This window comes from Protopterus annectens, chromosome 3.part0 (assembly GCF_019279795.1).
Source record: "Protopterus annectens isolate FY-2018-M chromosome 3.part0, PAN1.0, whole genome shotgun sequence".
NCBI classification, from domain to species: domain Eukaryota; kingdom Metazoa; phylum Chordata; order Ceratodontiformes; family Protopteridae; genus Protopterus; species Protopterus annectens.
This window is the reverse complement of record NC_056731.1, coordinates 1,551,930,078-1,551,951,418: the sequence shown is the minus strand read 5'-3', so window position 1 is coordinate 1,551,951,418 and position 21,341 is coordinate 1,551,930,078. Positions and strand designations below refer to the sequence as shown.

The window sequence follows — 21,341 nt, the reverse complement described above, 5'->3', positions numbered from 1 at the left end:
ATTAAAATGCTTTCCCCAAAATTATAGTGTGTGTGCAGTAAAAGAAAATATGGCTTGCTTTGCAAGAACAGTTAATTTCTTGTAAATGCTCAGCTTAGATATTAATAACATATAGCTGTGGGCTTACTGTAAATGGCATCCTGTTATAGAAAAAAGGAAGTTGACTTTCTGTGAGCTTTCAGATGCAGAAATAAATGAAATAGGTTCATAGGTTCATAGGTTCATACTAGGCTATCTGCCCTTGGGCATTTATAAGACTAGCCAGAATGTGTTTGGCTTTCGCCACCCATTTTAAATTTATTTTGCTATGCCCTTTTTCGAGGTTAGTATACTGTGCCTCTGTCTAACAGTGACACAGAAGTGATACCCGGGGTAAACCTATGATCTCCCATCCACTCATCAAGATTCCTCTTCAAGAGAGTCAATGAGGGACTCTGCCTAACCTGGACTGGGATTTTATTCCAGAGTGAAGGGAGCCTCTGGGTTATGAATCTGTCCCTCCAGCTTGTCCTATTTATTTCAGTGCTGAGGTTCAAGTCTCTCGAGAGCGTAGCTCGATGGGATTTGGATTTTCTGAGGTGCAGCATGTCCATTAATTCCGGGTTGGACATGGCTTTATACGTCAGGCACAGATCGCCTCTGAACAGGCAGTATGCCACTGAGTAGAGCTGGAGTTTCTTTAACCGGGAAGCATATGGCATCTGTTTGAGCCCTTTGATCCTCTTGGTGAGGTACTTCTGGGGTCTTTCCAGTTGCTGCAGGTGTCTGGTAAGGTACATCCCAAAAGGGGCATTGTACTCAATTATGGGCCTGATGAGGGATGAGTAAAGAGGCATGATGACCTCCCCTGATCTAGATGTGAATCCCTTCATGATTAGGTGGGCTATATAAAATGTTTTTCTAACCACTTTGGCCATGTGGTTGTCAAATGAGAGCTTGCTATCAACTTGGATCCCCAGTTCCCTAATTACTTCTTCTGTACTTAATGGATTACCACCTATGTGGTAATTTGTTGGCACTTTGTTTTTGCCAAAGGGGATGACTATACACTTTAATAAAATACAGACACTTCAAGTGATGCAAAGATGATGTGGAGAGACTTTTTGTGAAGTCTTCAGATACAGTAAGGAAGAAAATAACCAAAGAAAGACATATTTGTCATTTCAACAGAAACTGTCCAGGCTAGAAATAACCATGGACTTTTTCATGACTCAAACAAAAACCAGAAGAAAAACTCACAAGGACATTAAAAATAACATTGTTTGACATTTAAAAGAGTATATAAACTGGACAATATTCTTCACTCTTTAGTGACATCTTTGGACTGAGTGTTCATCGGCCTATAGTTATATGTGTCTAGCTATGTTATAATAGAATTGAAATGATCTCAGACAGTGTAACTGTTTGGACAGATTAAACTATAATGGAAACAGCAGTACAGTGTGAGTCTGGTGATTCTAACGTGTTTCTACAGACAATTTAACACTCTTTCTTCCTGGATGCATAGCCCTTAGTAATGAGATATGCCACATAAAAGGACTTTTTGACCACAGTGGCAATGTGATGATAACAAGAGAGGTTGCTGTCAACCTGTGTTCCCAGATCTCTTATAATGCCTTCTGTGCTCAGTGGATTACCATCAATGTGGTAATTCATGGGAACCGTGTTTTTTCCAAAGGTGATGATGACACATTTTTTGGCATTGAGCTTAAGACCATGGTTCTGACACCAGTTGTTGGTCTGAGTGAGGTCATTCTGTAGGATGTCAACATCACTTGGGGAGTTAATAATAGCTCCCAACTTGCAATCATCTGTGAACTTTGTCAGCCAGAGTCCCTTTGTGTTGGTCTGGAATTCAGAGAAGTAGATACCAAACAGGAGAGGACCAAGAACCGAACCCTGTGGGACACCACTCATGACTAGTTGGCAGTCTGACTTGGAGTCAGCTACTTTCACACTGTGGGTTCTATCTGTGAGCCAGTTTGCCACCCACCTAGTGATAGAGGGGTTGCTGCTAAGCTTAGTGAGTTTTTCTATGTTTCCTGTGTGGGGGAATGGTACCAAAAGCCTTGGCAAGATCAAGGAAGGCTCTATGAACCACCTTGCCTTCATCCACAGCTCTGGTGACTGAATCAAGGAAGTCGATCAAGTTGAGCAGGCATAATCTACCCTTCTGTGAAGATTGGGGAAGATGGGTGAAGGCTGGCAGCCTAGCCAAGTAGAATTTGCTACATAATTCTGGCATTTGTAAATATAAATATAAAATACATGCTTGTTTCTTAAATGAAAGAAAACACTGTAAAATGTGAACTTCAAGATTGTAGCAAAATTGCCATCTGCTGTAAGGAAAACTAAGCCAAGCATTTCAAATCTTCTTCTTTCGGCTGCTCCCATTAGGGGTCGCCACAGCAGATCAACTGTTTCCATTTCCTTCTGTCCTCTGCATCTTGCTCTGTCACACCAACCACCTGCATATCCTCTCTCACCAAATCCATAAACCTTATCTTAGGCCTTCCTCTTTTCCTGTTACCTGGCAGCTTCAGCCTTAGCATCTTTTTCCCAATACACTCTGCATCCCTCCTCAGCACATGTCCAAACCAACGTAATCTTACCTCTCTGGCTTTGTCTCCAAACCTTCCAACATGGGCTGACCCTCTAATATGCTTATTCCTAATCCTGTCCATCTTCATCACACCCAGTGCAAATCTTAACATCTTCAACTCTGCCACGTCAAGCTCTGACTCCTGCCTTTCTGTCAATGCCACTGTCTCCAACCCATATAACATAGCTGGTCTCACTACCCTCTTGTAGACCTTCCCTTTCACTCTTACTGGTACTTGTCTGTCACAAATTACTCCTGACACTCTTCTCCACCCATTCCATCCTACCTGTACTCTCTTCTTCAGCTCTCTTCCACACTCACCATTACTCTGAACTGTTGATCCCAAGTACTTAAACTCATTCACCTTCGCCACCTCTACTCCCTGCATCCTTACCATTCCTCTATCCTTCTCTCATTCACACACATATATTCTGTCTTAGTCCAGCTGACATTCATTCCTCTTCTCTCTAGAGCATATCTCCACCTCTCCAGGGTCTCCTCCACCTGTTCCCTACTCTCACTACAGATCACAATGTCATCTGCAAGCATCATAGTCAACGGGGACTCCTGTCTGATCTCGTCTGTCAACCTGTCCATCACCATTGCAAATAAGAAAGGGCTCAGAGCTGATCCTTGATGTAATCCCACCTCCACCTTAAATGCATCCATCACTCCCACTGCAGACTTCACCACTGTCACACTACCCTCGTACATATCTTGTACCACTCTTACATGCTTCTCTGACACGCCCAACTTCCTCATACAATACCACAACTCCTCTCTAGGCACTCTGTCATATGCTTTCTCTAAATCCACAAAGACACAATGCAACTCCTTCTGACCTTCTCTGTACTTCTCCATCAACACTCTCAGAGCAAACATTGCATCTGTAGTGCTCTTTCCTGGCATGAAACCATACTGCTGATCACTAATCATCACCTCCCTTCTTAACCTAGCTTCCACTACTCTTTCCCATAACTTCATGCTGTGACTGATCAGTTTAATCCCTCTGTAGTTACTACAGCTCTGCACATCACCCTTATTCTTAAAAATCGGTACCAAAACACTTTTTCTCCATTCCTCAGGCATCCTCTCACTTTCCAAGATTTCATTAAACAATCTAGTTAAAAACTCCACTGCCATTTCACCTAAACACCTCCATGCTTCCACAAGTATGTCATCTGGACCAACAGCCTTTCCGTTCTTCATCCTCTTCATAGCTATCCTTACTTCCTCCTTGCTAATCCACTGCACTTCATGATTCACTATCCGCACATCATCCAACCTTCTCTCCCTCTCATTCTCTTCATTCATCATCCCCTCAAAGTACTCTTTCCATCTGCTCAACACACTCTCCTTGCTTGTGAGTACATTTCCCTCATTATCCTTTATCACCCTTACCTGCTGCACATCTTTATAATTTTAATTTTAAAGAACATTTGAAGCCAAGCATTTCAAATGTTCTTTGAAATTAACATTATGTTTTGTATGTACTTGGAAGTTAAAATTTGAGTCGATTAATCTGGAGTAAGCATCCTACATATTGTTTTAAGGCTAAAGTTAATGACCAGAATTTACATGTGGAATGTCCTTTATTGCTCTAAGTGTAAATGAATGTAAATACAGTTTTGGTGTTGCCTGGGAATCAGGAAAGTGTAAACAAGTGATATAATGTTTTATCAGAACTACAGTTTCAATTTAAACAGTGAGAACCAGAGATTATTAAGCATTTTGATCTTGATATCCAACCGTCAGCGCTGCCTTATGCTCTCTTTATGTAAGTAGTATCTTAGAAGTATGTTTTCTTGTAGAAATAGCTAGGACTATAAAGATTAGACTTAAGTGTTTTTCTGTTATGTCAGAACTGTACTACTGAATTATTTTAAATTTCTGTGTGATCTCTGAACTCTTGAGTGGCATTGTATTGTAGTAGTATTGTCTTGTGTTTTCAGTATTTATTATTAAATATTTTTAAACCCTTTTCAACTGTGGCTGTTTTTTGTAGAGATAAGTTAGCTCTAGAGTACATTGGATATTTATAGAGTTTACTGTCTAAGCCTGTCCTATAGCTTTATCCCTGGGCTATACTACCAATTGGATAATAATATTGCAGAGTAATAATTGGACACCCTTTTAAGGGCCCTTGGGTAGCTGATAAGTATTAGCTGGTGGTGGCAGTAATTATTACCATATATTCTGGGTATAGGGGCACTGCTGGAGAATCTGTGTCAGCCTTTCCCAGGAAGGTTTGTGAAGTTGTATAAATACTTACCTCAAAGTATGTGTGTGTCAGCTGCCTGGGCAGGGACATGAAGCACTGGTGGGACAGAGAGGGTACTGGAGGTTAGCTTGCCAGCTAGGCTGAGATCTGGACCCTATAGCTGTGCCAGTCGGGAGTCCTATTGGGGACCTGGGGAGCAAGGGAGAAACCAGCCCCAGACTGACTGTGATCTCTGCGTGCACTTAAGGGAAATTGTACTTTACTGTGTGTATTTGTTATCCTTTCCTCATATGAGACACTCTCTCTGGTGTTAGTGGTGAGAATTGAGGCTCCTTGATTACTGGACCAGTGCACGGGTGTCACACCTTCACAAAACCAAACTGTGTGGGATCCAGAGTTTCGAGATTCCCTATATCCTTGTTTATTAGGTTCATAATGATGCATTCCATAGCTTTGCATATCAGACTCGTCAGGTTAATGGGGCGATAGTTCCCAGGGTCTGTAGTCGCTCCTCCTTTGTGAAGAGGGATGACTGTAGCAGTGCACCATTTGGTAGAGACAAAGCCTGAGGTGAGGCTGTGATTGAACAGGGCACACAGGTGAGGTGCCAGTTCACTCTGTAGTTCATGCAGAACACAACCAGGAGATATTGTCAGGTCCCATAGAAGCTGTATTCTTGGCCTTGGACAGTGCTGTTTCAACCTGTGCAGCAGTAATATTGGGTGCCTGGCAATCTTCTGGTATTGTGATTGGTCCTTTGGGGGGAGGGAGGGGTAAAGTTGGCACTGAATCTGTTGGCCAGTAAACTGGCAATATCTGTTGGCTCAGTGTAGAAGGTACCATTGTGCAGTAACTCAGAGCAAATCTGGGTATTGCCGTGGAGATTCTTTGCATAACTATAGAAGGCCTTAAGGTTGTCTTTACTATCTGCTGCAATTCTGTTTTCATAGCTAGCTTTAGAGGATTAGAGGATTTGATGAGGGATCTCAACTTTTTGTTGAGGCTGATAAGGGAGTTTTTCCAGTCTTGGGACTTCACCTTATTCTGCATCAGTTTCCGCCTTCTTTTGTAGAGTTTGTTTATGGCAGAGGACCACCAGATTGGCTTCCTTTTTTTGGAGGAGAGCGTCTTGGTTCTACTGGGTATGGCGAGATCCATGCATTTGTGTATGTGTTCGTACAATGCATTGGCGTATGATTCTGCGGACACGCAACTATTTTCCATTTGCATGGGTGCCATGAAGTTAGCCACCTCTGTTTTTAGGAGCCCAAAGTTAGCTTTGCAGAAGTTTTTCATGGTGGTTATCTTTGTGGGGGGAGGGGGGATGTGAATTTTCAAGGTGATTAGTTTGTGTTCAGATCTAACCAGGGAGGAGCTGACTATTGGTGTAGAGCAATGGTCGCCCATGTTAGTAATGACCAGGTCAAGTACGTTGCTACCTGTAGTGGGGGCAAGAACGAGCTGGTCCTCCAGGGCATTGGAATTAATGAACTCCAGAAAATGTTGGGCAAGTGTATTTGTACATGATAGTTTACCCAGTTAATGGAGGGGTAGTTGAAGTCACCAGGTTGTGAATTAGCCATGTTTCAATGACTGTTAAAGCTTCCTCAGTATTTTTTTCCCACAAAGTAAAGAAATGCCAGTGACTGCAAAGATCTTCGGCTAACTGCACTAAAAAAATGTGTTCTGCTATCAAACAGGTAAAATCCAACTTTCAGAACGCACCTTTCTCGTGAAATATTTAGTAGTACATTTGCCTGAGGCCTGAGCGTCTTCTTCTTTTGGCTTTTCCCGGTTAGGGGTCGCCACAGCAGATAATCGGTCTGCTTATGATTGGCAGTGGAGTTTTACAGTGTCAAGTTGCCAGCCCAGCACCCAACCTTCCATGGAAGGCACACACACGCACTCATGCCTTAGGGCCAATTTAGAGTGTCCAATCCACATACAGCTTGTCTTTGGGATGTGGGAGGAAACTAGAGCACCCAGAGGAAACCCACACGACCACAAGGAGGACATGCAGACTCTGCACAGAAGGCACCCCAGCCAAGGATCAAACCAGAGATCCTCTTGCTGTGAGGTGACAATGCTAACCACTGCACCATCATGGCCACCCAGCACATTTTCCTGAGCATATATTTCCAAATTATAGATGTTAAGTGTTTATGTAAGGTGAAGGACAGACGCAGAGTAGATATATTCACAAACTTGGTAAAAGAAAGACGAGTTATTGCAGTCTTTAGGAGGTAGCTTAGGTAATGAGCAATTATCTAGTTTCTTTTTATATGCTAAACTAGACTGTTTAACACACAGCAATATAGCAAATATGGAGACTCGCCTGTAAAAGTTTGTAATACTTGTATTGAGTATTCATAACGCGTACATGATGAATATTAATGACGGGCGCCTCGTGTCACTACTGTGCGTGAAAAAGTTAACTTCGTAGGCGTGATTACTAAAGGAAAACATCACCCAATGTTTTAACTTGGTTAAGAAAACTTATTGTTGCAGTACTGTAACTGTTGAAAATAAAATCATAATAAAATATGCTGTTTCAGCGATCACAAACGTTATGATTGCTATTAGTGCGGTGATTCCGCCGAACTGTATAGCACACCTGCATAGGCAGAGGCTAACTAGGCGGCCACGGTGGCCGGGCCACCTACGGCACCGTTCTATCAGCGGCACTTTCCAAGTATTTATTTGGTGTAGGTAGACCAGGATGGGGGCACTGGGTAGTGTGGTGGGGGGCACCGTGGAGCCCTTTTGCCTAGGGCACTAGTTGACTTACGGCCGCTCAACTCGGTTTAGTGATTAAAGATGTTTAAGAGCTTATTTCTAATGCCCTGTTTGTAAATCTTCATTTTTACAACCGGTCTGTGCCACTTCTACTTTTTAGCTGTTGTTTTTGTTGAATTTTATGCTTTGTTATTTTTTCTACTACCTCGTGATTGCCATGTACCCATATCCATTTATGGTACGAATACATGTAGTTATGTATACAAATTCACATTACTTGTAATGCAAACGTTCTTACTGTTAATCAAAAAAAAAAAAATCTGCGGCTTTCAGTTTCACTTTCAACAGAGCATATTACAGTTTAGTAAAATGGGAGGATCGATTAAAAGCTGTTCGAAAATGTCACAGTGCAGATGGACTACAATACCCATAAGCGATTGTAAGAAACTACCACGTAGAAAAACTGGCAGCTCTGATCAGCATAGGTCTACTGCAAGAAACAAGCACTGTTAGATTAAGCGTAATTGCACAATAAATAAAACACGGTTATTAACTCTGTAACTATTAATTCACACTGCTGCATCACATGTATGTACAGTAGATGAGGGACGGGACGTCATTATGCTGAACCGCATTGCATTCTGGGGCGCACCTTTTTTGACAGATTGTTTTAATGTACGGTGGGTGAATAGACGAACAGGAGGAGTATCAAAACAAATGGATGCGTCTTCTCATCGTTTTTTAAGCTAAACAGTCGGATGGTGTAGTTTCTCTTCCCAGGCAGATATATTTATTTTTTGGCAGTTTAACAATTTTCCGGGCTGGCAGGACGAGCATTTAAGTTCTCGTCCACAATTACTAGGTTCAAATACGGCGTGCAACATACAATGCCTAGAAAAGATAAAACTACTAAACCGGTACGTGAAATTAAATGATAAATTGTATGGCGGGGTGTAAGCCGTGGCGCCTTTAGGGTCTTTGGGGTCCCTAGACAATCTTACCGTGTTAGGGACCCCGTAATAGCGCTCAGCCTCTTATCTCCAGATTCAAAGACACTTTGTAAAATATTAGTACTCGTACCTCTCAGCAATTCCTGATTTTGATTTAATTATTTGATTTAATTTTTTGATCTTTCCCTTCTAAACCCGTGTAAAACTGATTACTTTTGGAGAAAAGGCGCTGAATTATAGTTACAAGAAATGTATATTGATTCACATTCTTTTTCTGTCAACATTTGAAGTTAATATAGTACTAACATTTAAAAAACTGTTCCTTATTATTTTTGCACTTGTCCCCAATTCATTTGAGAGCTATATTAGCATTAACTGAATTTATAATTTGAATTATGAATAACATGAGTTTTCTGAACTAAAAGAAGTCTGTAACTCTAATTATTGCTATTCTAAATTGTGTTTGCATTTTCTCCCAAAAATCTCCCAAGAGTAGGTAGGACAGACCAAAACTTCCAAGCTGCCCCTGTTTCTGAAACAAAATTTTGCATGATCCCTCATAATTTCCTTAATATTGGTGATTTTTTTTTTTTTTTGAGAAAGGGTAGTGAATTGCACATAATAAGTAATAATAATTAAAGTCATAGGTTCATAGGTAGATACTAGGCTATTTGCCCTAGGGCATTTATAAGCCTAGCCAGAGTCTATTTGGCTTCCGCCTCCCTATTGGATTAGCCTACTGTGCCTCCGTAAAGTAGGTCACAGAAGGTACCCTTTTAAGATTAGTTTACTGTGCCTCTATCTAGCAGGGACACAGAAGAGATCCCAGGGGTGAATTTGCGATTTCCCATCCACGCGTCCAGATTTCGCTTGAAGAGGGTCAGCGAGGGGCTATGTCTAACATGAATTGGGATTCTATTCCAGAGTGAAGGGAGCCTCTGGGAAATGAATCTGTCCCTCCAGCATGTCCTATTTATTTTTGTGCTGAGGTTTAAGTCCCTGGAGCGTGTAGCTCTAAGGGACTTTGATTTTTTGAGGTGGAGCATGTCCATTAATTTGTACGTCAGGCATAGATCACCTCTGAGTAGGCGGTAAGCAACTGAGTAGAGCTGGAGTTTCTTTAGTCGAGCTGCATAGGACATCTGTTTGTAGCCCATGATCCTCTTGATGAGGTACTTTTGGGGTCTCTCAAGTTGCTGCAGGTGTCGGGTAAGGTACATCCCAAAAGGGGCATTGTATTCAATTATGGGCCTGATGAGTGATGAGTAGAGGGGCACAATGACCTCTCTTGATCTAGATGCGAACCCTTTTGTGATAAGGTGGACTATATAGAAGGTCTTTCTAACCACTTTGGCAATGTGATTATCAAAGGAGAGATTGCTATCTATGTTGGTCCCCAAATCTGCAATTACTTCTTTCGTACTTAATGATTACCACCTATGTGGTAATTTGTGGGCACCTTGTTTTTCCCAAAGGGTAAAATAGATTTATTTTGCTTCAGAAAAAGCATGATAATTCTGTTATTATGTCAAATTGTCTATAGGTGTGTACTAGGCAATCTGCCCAAAGGCATTTATAAGCCTAGCCAGAATGTGTTGGCTTTCGCCACCATCTTAGATTAGTTCCCTGGCCTCTGTCCAGCAGAGCCACTGAAGTAATGCCCAGGGTAAACTTTCTCTTTCCCATCCACTCGTCAAGGTTTCTCTTGAAGAGTGTTAGTGAGGACCTCTGCCTAATGTAGATTGGAATCTTGTTCCAGAGCATGGGAAGTCTCTGGGACAGGAATCTATCCCTCCAGCATGTCCTATTTATTGTTGTGGTGAGGTTTAGATCCCTAGAGCGTGTAGCTCGAGGGGATATCGTTTTCTTTAGGTGGAGGATGTCCATCAGTTCTGGGTTGGACATGGCCTTGTATGTCAGGCAGAGGTCACCTCTGAGTAGGCGGTATGCAACTGAGTACAGCTGGAGTTTCTTCAGTCGAGCTGCATAGGGCATCTGTTTGAGGCCAGTGATCCTCTTGGTGAGGTACTTCTGTGGTCTTTCCAGCTGTTGCAGGTGTCTTGTAAGGTACATCCCAAATGGGGCGTTATACTCTATGATGGGTCTGATGAGTGATGCGTAGAGGGGCACAATGACCTCTTTTGATCTGGTTGCAAACCCTTTTGTGATTAGGTCGGCCACATAGAAGGATTTTCTAACCACTTTGGGTCCCCAGATCCCTTATTACGTCTTCATATTTTGGGGGCTACCACCTATGTGGTAGTTTGTGGGTACTTTGTTTTTTCCAAAGGGGGTGACTGCACTTTTTGTCATTTAGCTTGAGGCCATGGTTTTGACACCAGGTATCTGTCTTAGTGAGACCCTTTTGGAGGATGTTTGTGTCAGTTGGAGAGTCAATTATAGCCCCTAGTTTACAGTTGTCTGTGAACGTGGTCAGCCATCTGCGAACTTGGTCAGCCATAGTCCTCCTGTTCTTGCCTGTGCCTCTGAGAAGTGTATGCCGAACAGGAGGGGTCCTAGGACTGAGCCCTGGGGAACGCCACTTGTAACCGGTTTGGAGTCAGACCTAGCTCCTGCAGCTGTTACCATGTGGGGTCTGTCCGTGAGCCAGTTGGCAACCCATCTTGTGATGTAGGGGCTTATGTTCAGGCTGGTGAGCTTGTCTATAACGCCAGAATGGGGAATGGTGTCAAAGGGCTTTGCGAGGTCTAGGTAGGCTGTGTGGACCACCTTTCCCTCGTCTATAGCCTTGGTCCACCAGGTTTAGGAGGCATGATCTGCCCTTAACAAAGCCGAACTGGGTAGGGTCCAGTGTTTGGAGGTTCCCAATGTCTCTGTTAATGAGATCCATGATGATGCGCTCCATAGCCTTGCATACCAAGCTAATCAGGCTTGTAGGGCGATAGTTCCCAGGGTCTGTTGTGGCTCCACCTTTGTGGAGCGGAATAACTGCTGCTGTCCGCCACTCTATGGGCATGTAGATTGTGGAGAGGCTGAGTTTGAACAGTGTGTTTAGGTGAAGGGTTAATTCATCTTTGAGCTCGTGCAGGACACAGCCTGGGACATCGTCCGGTCCCATTGATGCTGTGTCTTTGGCTTTGGAGAGGGCTGTTTTAATCTGAGTGTCTGTGATTTCAGGGGCACTACATTCTTCTGGTATGGTTATGGGCCTTTTTGGGGGTGAGGGGGGGGTGAAGTTTGCACTGAACCTGTCTGCCAGGATGTTGGTGATATCGGTCGGTTCTGTGTATTTTGTGTCATTCTGTACTAACTCTGAGCAGATTTGAGAATTGCCACTTAGATTCTTGACATAGCTAAAGAATGCCTTGTTGTTATCTTTGGAGTCCTTGGCAATTTTTCTTTCAAAGCTAGCGTTGGATGATTTTATGAGGGATCATAGTTTCTTGCTGATACTGATCAGGGATGTCTTCCTGTCTTGGGATTTTACTCTTTTCTGTACTACTTTTCTCCTCCTATTGTACAGCTTGTTTATGGCAGCGGTCCACCAGACTGGTTTCCTTTTCTTGGAGGCATGAGTCTTGGATTTGCTTGGGATAGCACAATCCATGCATTCTTGTAGATGCTCACAGAGTGCATTAGTAAAGGATTTTGCAGCTTGGGCAGAGTTATCCTTTAGCATGGGGGATTTGAAACTTTCCACCTCTATCTTAAGTAACGTGATGTTTGCTTTTGAAAAGTTTTTCACGGTGGTTTCTTTGACCGGGGGTGAGGTCGGAATGTGGATATCCAGAGTGATTCGTTTATGGTAAGATCTAACCAGCGAGGGGTTGGCCTCCGGTGGGGAACACCGGTCGCCCATGTTGGTGATGACCAGGCCCAATATGTTGTCACCACTGGTGGGGGTGTTGACCAGTTGATCCAGGGCTTTTGAGTTTATAACTTCTAGGAAATGTTGGGCAAGGGAGTTTCTCCCAGTTAATGTTTGGGTAATTGAAATCACCCAAAATCAAGGTGTTTGGTAGGACCTTTATGTTTCCCAGTGTTTCCAGAAATGTGGAATGGGGGTCCTGGGACATGGTGGATGATCAGTAGCAAGCTACAATTTGAATTGCAGTTCTGCCTGCTGTTAGTTGCACGTGGATGATCTCTGAAGCTTTGTTCTGTGCCACTAACCTGGAGGTGTGGGTATCCTTGATGAATATGGATACGCCCCTGCCTTATGTATTTCGGTCTGGGTTTTGTGGCCGAAATGTATTGTATGAGTTGTAGCCTGGTAGTGCTGGGGTGCTCTGGGGTGCTCTCTGGAGCTTTAAACCAGGTTTCTGTTACTGCACATATATCGATTTTCTCCATACTGAGGAGTGCCTCGAGTGCGTGCATTTTGAGGTTTAGACCATTTAACAAGGTTGCTGTGGTCTACACTCTTGTGGACAAACCCTTATCAAAACCATCTCTCCATAAGCCCGCCCACGCATTCAGAACACTATGTCTGGACAATTCCCATCAGTTTCTTTTGCCACCCTGGTCAACATGAGCATCTGAGACAGTGTAGCAACTACCTCATGTTTACTGACAGCCCTTTTCTCCTAGCACATAATTCTTCTACTTGCGAGAAATGCATGTACATCAGTAACCTGGAGTCCATGCTCTTTCGTGCCACAGCCAGTACTCCTGACAAAGAGGAGCTTGCCACCACAAACACCACACCACGCAAATCACATAGCCAAGCACAACACACACACACACACACACACACACACCTATGCCGAAGTCCTCAATAAAAACTTACCTAAAAAGCAGAGACCTCCAAAACACACTCACAAACAAACACACACACAACACCAAACAAGCATGTCATCCCAGGCTGACAGACACTGGATCCCCTTTGAATGACACCAGAAGCTTAGCCAATTGTTGACATTGATAATTTTTTCTATATACCATATAGATAACATAATATATGGTATTATTCTTGGTGAGGGCAGGATGCTACTCAGGGTCATACCGGCCTGAGCTACGTGATCAGAGAGCTCTTCCATGTCTCTTTTCATGTAGTCCAGGGAGGTACGGTTCACGTCATTCACACCAACATCCACAATGACAGAGTCGTATTTGTTCTTGTTCTGGAGTGACCTGAGTGCTTGTGTTATGTGGCAGATCCTGGCCCCCGATAGGCAGCTAACAGTAACCTTCTCCTTGTTCAGCCTAGTGAGTGGGACGTCAGTGTGCCTGACTATAGAGTCACCTATTACTGGTGTGTGGGGTATGTTATTTTGCCTTAAAGGTTGTGATTTGCATGGCACACTGGTTTTGTGAAGTACATGTTTCGTGGTTTGTGTTGGGGGGGGGTGGAGGTTGCTTGGATGTCTGCTTTGGAGGTCTCTGTTGCTTTTGCAGATTTTTATTTAGAGCCTCCGAGTACGTTTTCATGTATTTGTGTGCGTTTTTTGCCGGTGCTGGTTTCATATGTCTATGTGAGACTGGTGATCTGATGCAAGTAATTCCTTCTCCTCTTGACTGTCTGGTCCAGTCTTGGATTGAGAGAGCTTAGCCTCCAGTTTGGCTGTATAATTGCATCTCTTGCATGTATTAATGTTTGGTGGTAGGAGGAGAGGGTTGTCTGTGTACATGAGGCAGTTGTAACATTGCCTCAAAATGCCCAGATTCACCAGTTGGACTGGCGAGTACACCTGAAACTGCCCTTTGGACATGCCTGGATAGGTACAGTGAGTTGTTTTACTGATTGGCTGGCAAGGTTGAATAGAGAGCCTTGTCCCTCTCTACAGTATGGGGGGGGGGGGCTAGTGCTAAGGTTTATTAGTGCTTACTATGAGTTTTGAGCAAGTGCCGGGCTGAGAAGTGAATGGTTTGAGTGCTTATGTTGTAAGTTTGTCTAATTCCAAGGGAAAAATTGAAGAGTAGACTTTGTGGAGCCAGGAATAATTATACCCTTGCTACTTAATAGTATTACTGTTTTAAGACTTAATAGTATTACTGTTTTAAGAAATGTCCCTGATTAGTTCTAGATTTGCCTCTGATTTTAGAGGTAGGGGGATGAGAACTATGTACATTTTGAGGAAAAATCAGGGCCAATTCAAAAGTACCCTTTGAGGAACAGTGTGGTCACAGAGCCAAAAGCAAGACTACAGGGCAGGTACTATCAATGTAGTTAATGAAATCAGTCTTTACCTTATGGAGGCAATTTGTCAGAGGGCTGATGAGAACAGAGTTAGTGAAAGCTTGTCCATCAAATTGTCTTCATCCCTTCACTCATGATTACTAGTAGTGCTGCTCCGTATAAGAATATTTTTAAACACCTTGAGCCAGTTATGCAGACCAGTTATAGCAAGGATTTGGGGTGACTTCCATCTAGTGGCAATATAAGTTTAAACCACAGCAGATAGTTCTAAGAGCCGTAGTCTGTAGTGTAGAAATACATGGATGACTGACCTTAAAGAAATACTTATTTGAACATATAGTTTGTACTTTAAAAACTAAGTTTATTCCAGCAGTGTTGGTGCAGAGACAACTTTGATTGCAACCCTGGCGACCTAAGTTTGACTAGCAGCTTGAGCACTTGCTGTAGCTGGTTTTGAGGAGGAGAGGAATGAAGAGGCTGATACCTACACTCCTGTCTTTGGGGGAAGGGAAGTAGGATGTGCTATGGAGGTTTGCCTTTGCGTAGTGTTGCTGGTGGTAAGACTAGAAATCATAGAATAGTGGCTGCCAGGCAGACATGTTTAGGGCAATGACTGGGGAGCTGTCACTGCAGAGGTAAGGCAGTCTCTTTGCAGGATCCTGGGGCTCATCCATATGTTCATGAAGAAAGTCAGCATATCCAGAGAGTTAGGGCAGCCAAGGGTTCTGGTCACTGATGATGACACCACTCCTATCTGGCTTGATAGTCACACCAGGAGGAACAATTGAGCAGCAGAAAGGAGATTTGATGGCCAGAGGTGAGCTGAAAAAAAAATACAAAATAAAAACAAAAATGTGCACATTTATTATGTTCTCACGGCTGCTTAACTTTTGCACATCTGTCTGCAGAGCTATTTCTCTAAATTGTCAGTTGGTGCTAAATATCCCCAGACAGAAACAGTGTATTTTTTCTTGAAAAACAGGTGTTGAGCACAACTTGCACAACAGAGGTTTAAAAGATTGACTCCTTGCATTGGCCACTGTGTTCCCAAAGTGTACTTAGACCTGATCTAACTCTGTGGCTCTTTCTTCCGTCTCCTTAGTACTTAGGATGAAGTGTATGTCAGAGGCTGTCAGTGAGGCCTTTTGCTATGTGAAGCAGACTAAAGGAAAGTTTTTTTTTTTTTTTAAATGGGGTCTTTGCTATCACACAATAATTACAGAAGCATCTGTGATCTTTCCTCCATATCCCTGTTTATCCTTCAGTTGTTGAACGGATTCAAAGATCCTCTTCCCTGATATTTTCCAGACAAGGTCACATAATCTTTGGTTTCCATTCCTGTTTTAATTTTGGGCAGCCCAACAAAGAAATTGCCTTTCCTTATGTATTCTGTTCTGGGGTGACTTTTTCCAGTACAGTCATAGCCATGAATTAGCTTCATATTCTCTGCCAGCTCTTCAGAATTGCTAAGGATTTCCATTCCAACTTAAAGCCCAAGAAATTCTAAAATAGTTTGCCGCAAGTATTAAATGACAGCAGCTACACTGAAATAAATGTCTGTTCACATTAACTCCACTAGTATGCCTATTCCTCTGTTGTTTAAAGGGCTGGAAGTTACATACCTAGGCACTCCATCCCTTCTCATTCCAGATAAATTTAGGTTTTAATTTAGAGATTTTAGTTGACCGTTTTGAATTAGAAGGGACTAAGTTATATGTAAATACTTTAAAAGGTAGTGGAACCAGAAACATTTTTACATACACCACTAATGCCAGCAAATTAAATTTGATTTTTTCTTCTGGACCTTTCCCATATGGCCTTAAGATTAGTGTTTATTTTTGAATGTTGGCTGTAATTAGTGTAGGTTCCCACAGTTACATAGATCATAAGCTTATACACTTGGTAGCGTTGTGGCCTCACAGTAAGACGCTGTCCAGTTCGATTCTCAGCTAGAGCGTCTTCTGCGTGGAGACATGCGTGAATGGGCGTAGCTTCATTGAGGGTTGTGCATCAGGGCTGGCAACTCGGCATGTAAAAATCAACTGCCAATCATTAGCAGACCGGAGTTCCGCTGTGGTGACCCCTAACCGGGAAAAGCCGAAAGACACAACAACATATACTTTGCTCTTCATTTTGCAGGCTGACACATTCTTCAGAACCAACTCTACTGGAGTGTTTTGACCCACAAAATGCCACTCTTGGGTTCTGAGTTAAAAACAAGACACTTGTTTGCAAGTATAAAGACGTTAGTTTTAACTACGTATATCTCCCAACCATGTAACTTACTAGACATCTGCAGCATTCCAGTGAGTAGGTCTGCGGCTGTCAGAAGGAAGGCAGGAGACAGCAGACATCCTTACCTGCTGCCTCAATAAAGATCAAAGGTTTCTGAGAATTTGGTAGTTATGAGTACTGTATTTGCAGAGGCTGAGTATAACACCTTAGCTTCTTGCAGAAAATTCTTGAGAAATTCTATTACTTCACCATTGTATAGAGTTAAATCCCTTTCAGGGTCAACCAGTATTGCAGCTGCTGGTTCAGGGAGATTCTTCAACCTACATTGTCCTAAGGTGGGCAGTGCTTGAGCACCCTATGAGAGAACTTGCTTCCACCACCCCCAGCTAAGGAAACCACAGTAAAAGACTTTTCTAAAGCAAACTTCACCTTACTTAAGACAGAGGTGGTAAGTTTCATAGCCCCCACGGTAAAGGATAACGCAGCCTAAGATGCAGAAACCTTTACAAATGCACTCTATGAGCACCTACAAGGATGCATGGATTGTGCCATCCCTAGCAAAACCAGGACTCACTCCTCCAAGAGAAGGAAACTTTGGTGGACCCCTGCAATAAAGAGGCTATACAATAGAAGGAGGAAACTAGTTCAGGAAAAAAAGCAAATCCCAAGAAGGAAAGACATCCCTGATCAGTATCAGTAAGAAACTAAGGTCCCTCATGAAATCATCCAAGGCTAACTTCGAAAGAAAAATAGCCAAGGATTCAAAAGATAACCACAAAGCCTTCTTTAGCTATGTTAAGAATCTAAGTGGCAACTCGCAGATATGCACTGAACTAGTGCAAAATAGCACAAAATATACTGAATCTACTGATATTGCCAACATCCTGGCAGATAGATTCAGTGCAAACTTCACCCCCCCTCACCTCCAAAAGGGCCCACAACAGTACTGGAAAAGTGTAGTGTCCCAAAAATCACAGACGCACAGGTGAAAACAGCCCTTTCAAAAGCCAAAAACACAGCGTCAATGGGACCAGATGGTGTCCCAGGCTGCGTCTTGCAAGAACTATAGAACAAACTAACCCCCCACCTAAACACACGCTGTTCATCCTCAGCCTCTCCACAGGCTACGTGCCCATAGAATGGCGCACAGCAATGGTTATTCCTCTCCACAAAGGAAGGGCCACAACTGACGTTGGTAACTATCACCCCATAAGTCTGACTAGCCTAGTCTGCAAGGCTATGGAGCGCATCATAGAACTCATTAACAAGGATGTTGGGAACCTCCAAACACTTGACCCAACCCATTTCGACTTTGTTAAGGGCAGATCATGCCTACTAAACTGGGTTGATTTCTTCGAGACAGTCACCAAGACCGTAGACGAGGGAAAAGTGGTTCACACAGCCTATTTTGACCTCACCAAGGCTTTTTACACCATTCCCCACTCGAGTATTACAGAAAAACTCACCAGCCTGAACATAAATTCCTATGAGATGGGTTGCCAACTGGCTTACAGACAGAACTCACACGGTAAGAATAGCGGGCTCCAGGTCCGACTCTAATCCAGTCACAAGTGGTGTCCTGCAAGGCTTGGTCCTGGGAGCCCTACTGTTCGGCATATACTTCTCAGAAGTACAGGCAAACACAGGAGGACTATGGCTAACCAAGTTCGCCTATGACTGCAAACTGGGAGCCATAATTGACTCTCCGGCTGACACGGACATCCTCCAAAAGGGCCTTACTGAGACTGGCACCTGGTCTCAAAGTCATGGCCTCAAGCTAAATGCCAAAAAATGCATAGTCATCCCATTTGGGAAAAACAAAACACTCACGTATTGCCACATATGTGGCAGCCACCTTAATACAGAAGAGGTAATAAGAGATCTGGGGACCCAGGTAGATACTAATCACTCCTTTGACAATCATATTGCCAAAGTAGTTAAGAAATCCTTCTATGTGGCCCATCTAATTACTAAAGGGTTTGCATCTAGAAATAAAGAGGTTATAGTGCCCCTCTACTTGTCACTCATTAGACCCATCATAGAGTACAATGCCCGATTTGGGATGTACCTCACAAGACACTTCCAACAGCTGGAAAGACCACAAAAGTACCTCACCAAGAGGATTACTGGCCTCAAACTGCAGCCCAACTGAAAAAACTCCAACTGTTCTCAGTGGCATATCAGTTACTCAGTGGTGGTCTCTGCCTGACTTACAAAGCCATGTCCAACTCAGAATTGATGGACATGCTCCACCTAAAGAAATCCAAGTTACTGTGAGCCACATGCTTCAGTGAGCTAAACAACAATAAATAGAACATGCTGGAGGGATAGATTCCTGTCACAGAGACTCCCCATGCTTTGGAACAAAATTCCAAATTACATCAGGCAGAGCCCCTAACTAACACTCTTCAAGAGAAACTTTGACGAGTGGATGGGTAACAGAAAATACACCCCTGGGATCACTTCATTGGCTCTGCTTGACAGAGGATCAGTTAATTAATCAATGGGGCAGCGAAAGCCGACAAACTCTGGCTAGGCTTATAAATGCCCTTGGGCAGATAGCCTAGTACCTTCCTATGAACCTATTTAAAGAAATTTAATAGTGGGTAAGATAGGTTTCAGTTCTTCAAGAAGGCTGTGGGCATAGAACTTTAAATCATCATTAGTTAATGAATTAGGGTGATATTTTGTGACCAACTGAGATTTATTTTCACCAGTTAGGACAAAATTATCACACAGACTCTGGAAGATAAGTAGATTATGTTCGTTTGCTGAAAATTGCATAGTACTCCTGCAAAGACATTTCTCTGAATTTGTGTAGAGCTGATAAAGCAGAGTTAATTTCCTGGCTGTGTTGGATTCTATAACCATCTGATGTATAAACTGATAAGTATACTTTTTTTGCACTTGTTTTGTACCGTACAGGAATTATATATTTGCTTTGTTGTTTGTGTCCTATTTTTGTCTGCACAGTTTGTTTCTCAGGGTAGTTCAGTAGCTAATTTCTGGTGGTGGTTGACTTTGCTTTCATTTGAGCCAGCCCACCTTAGGTATTTAGCTATTAGCCAGCATTCTGTTTTATCTGATAGCCTGAGGTGTATTCTCTGTGTAGTACTCCTACAAAGACTTGCATTTCTCTGAATTTGTGCAGAGCTGATAAAGCAGGGTTAATCTCCTGGCTGTGCTGGATTCTGTAACCATCTGAAATGTAAACTGTTAAGTATACTTTTTTTGCACTTGTTTTGTACTGTACAGCAATTGTGTATTTGTTTTGTTGTCTGTGTCTTATTTTGTCTGCACAGTTTGTTTTTCCTGCCCTCCCACTCAAGTGTTGTTGTCTTAAACCTGATGGGTTTGGAATTGCATACCTCTGCTGTTAATTTGATTTTGGACACTCATCTGAGTGCAGTGAGATCATTTGGGTAGGACTACCCCTTTAGTTCCTTAATCTTGTACTGTCTTCTGTTTCCTCCTTCTCCACTTAAAAAAAAACAAAAACAAAATTTACACTTTATTCAGCTGCTTTTACTGTAATTGCGTACTTCCTACTTTATTACCTTATTTTTGCTGTGTGCTCAATTGTGTTTTATTTTGCTGCATTTATTACCGCTTGTTAGTAGCCTAATTAAATATATCTGTTATTCTAGCATGTTCGTTTTGGTTTTAGCACTTGTGCTTGAGGCCAGTTACTTCTTTACATTTAACAAGGTTGCTGTGGTCTACACTCTTGTGGACAACCCCTTATCAAAACCATCTCTCCATAAGTCTGCCCAAGCATCCAGAGCACTGTCTGAACAATTCCCATCAGTTTCTTTTGCCACTTTGGCAACATGAGCATCTGAGACAGTGTAGCAACTACCTCATGTTTACTGACAGCCCTGTTCTCCTAGCACATAATTCTTCTACTTGCGAGAAATGCATGTACATCAGTAACCTAGAGTCCATGCTCTCTCGTGCCACAGCCAGTACCCCTGACAAAGAGGAGATTGCCACCACAAACACCACACCACACAAATCACATAGCCAAGCACAACACACACACACCTATGATGAAGTCCTCAATAAAAACTTACCTAAACAGCAGAGACCTCCAAAACACACTCACAAACAAACACACACACAACACCAAACACATCACACACAGCAGACAACACACCAGTATCTCACAGACACAGCCCATAAGGCAAAACAATAAATAGTCACAGCCCACAAGACATAACAATAAACCAAACATACTTGTCATTGGTGACTCAATTGTGAGACACACCGATGTCCCCTTCACCAGGCTGAACAAGGAGAAGGTCACAGTCAGTTGTCTATCTGGTTCCAGAATCCATCACATCTTGCACGCTTTTAAGTGTCTCCACAATAAGTACAAGTACAATTCTGTCATTGACCATGTTGATGTGAATGACTTGAGACGTACCTCCCTGGACTATATGAAGAGAGACATAATTGAGCTCTCAGAGTATGTGTCCCAGGCAGGTATCACCCTAG

General features: G+C 42.8%; 1 protein-coding gene across 1 annotated transcript in view; it reads left to right on the top strand.

Annotated features, from left to right (window-relative positions):
• The first annotated feature begins 8,114 nt into the window (after positions 1-8,114).
• Positions 8,115-21,341, top strand: part of CCHR3.PART0H15orf40 (chromosome chr3.part0 C15orf40 homolog) — a 303,329-nt gene continuing 290,102 nt past the window's right edge. Inside the window, exon 1 of the mRNA XM_044065591.1 lies at positions 8,115-8,476. Coding sequence (XP_043921526.1) covers positions 8,447-8,476 — 30 coding nt within the window. The 5' untranslated portion in view covers positions 8,115-8,446. The remainder of the gene's footprint in view (positions 8,477-21,341) is intronic.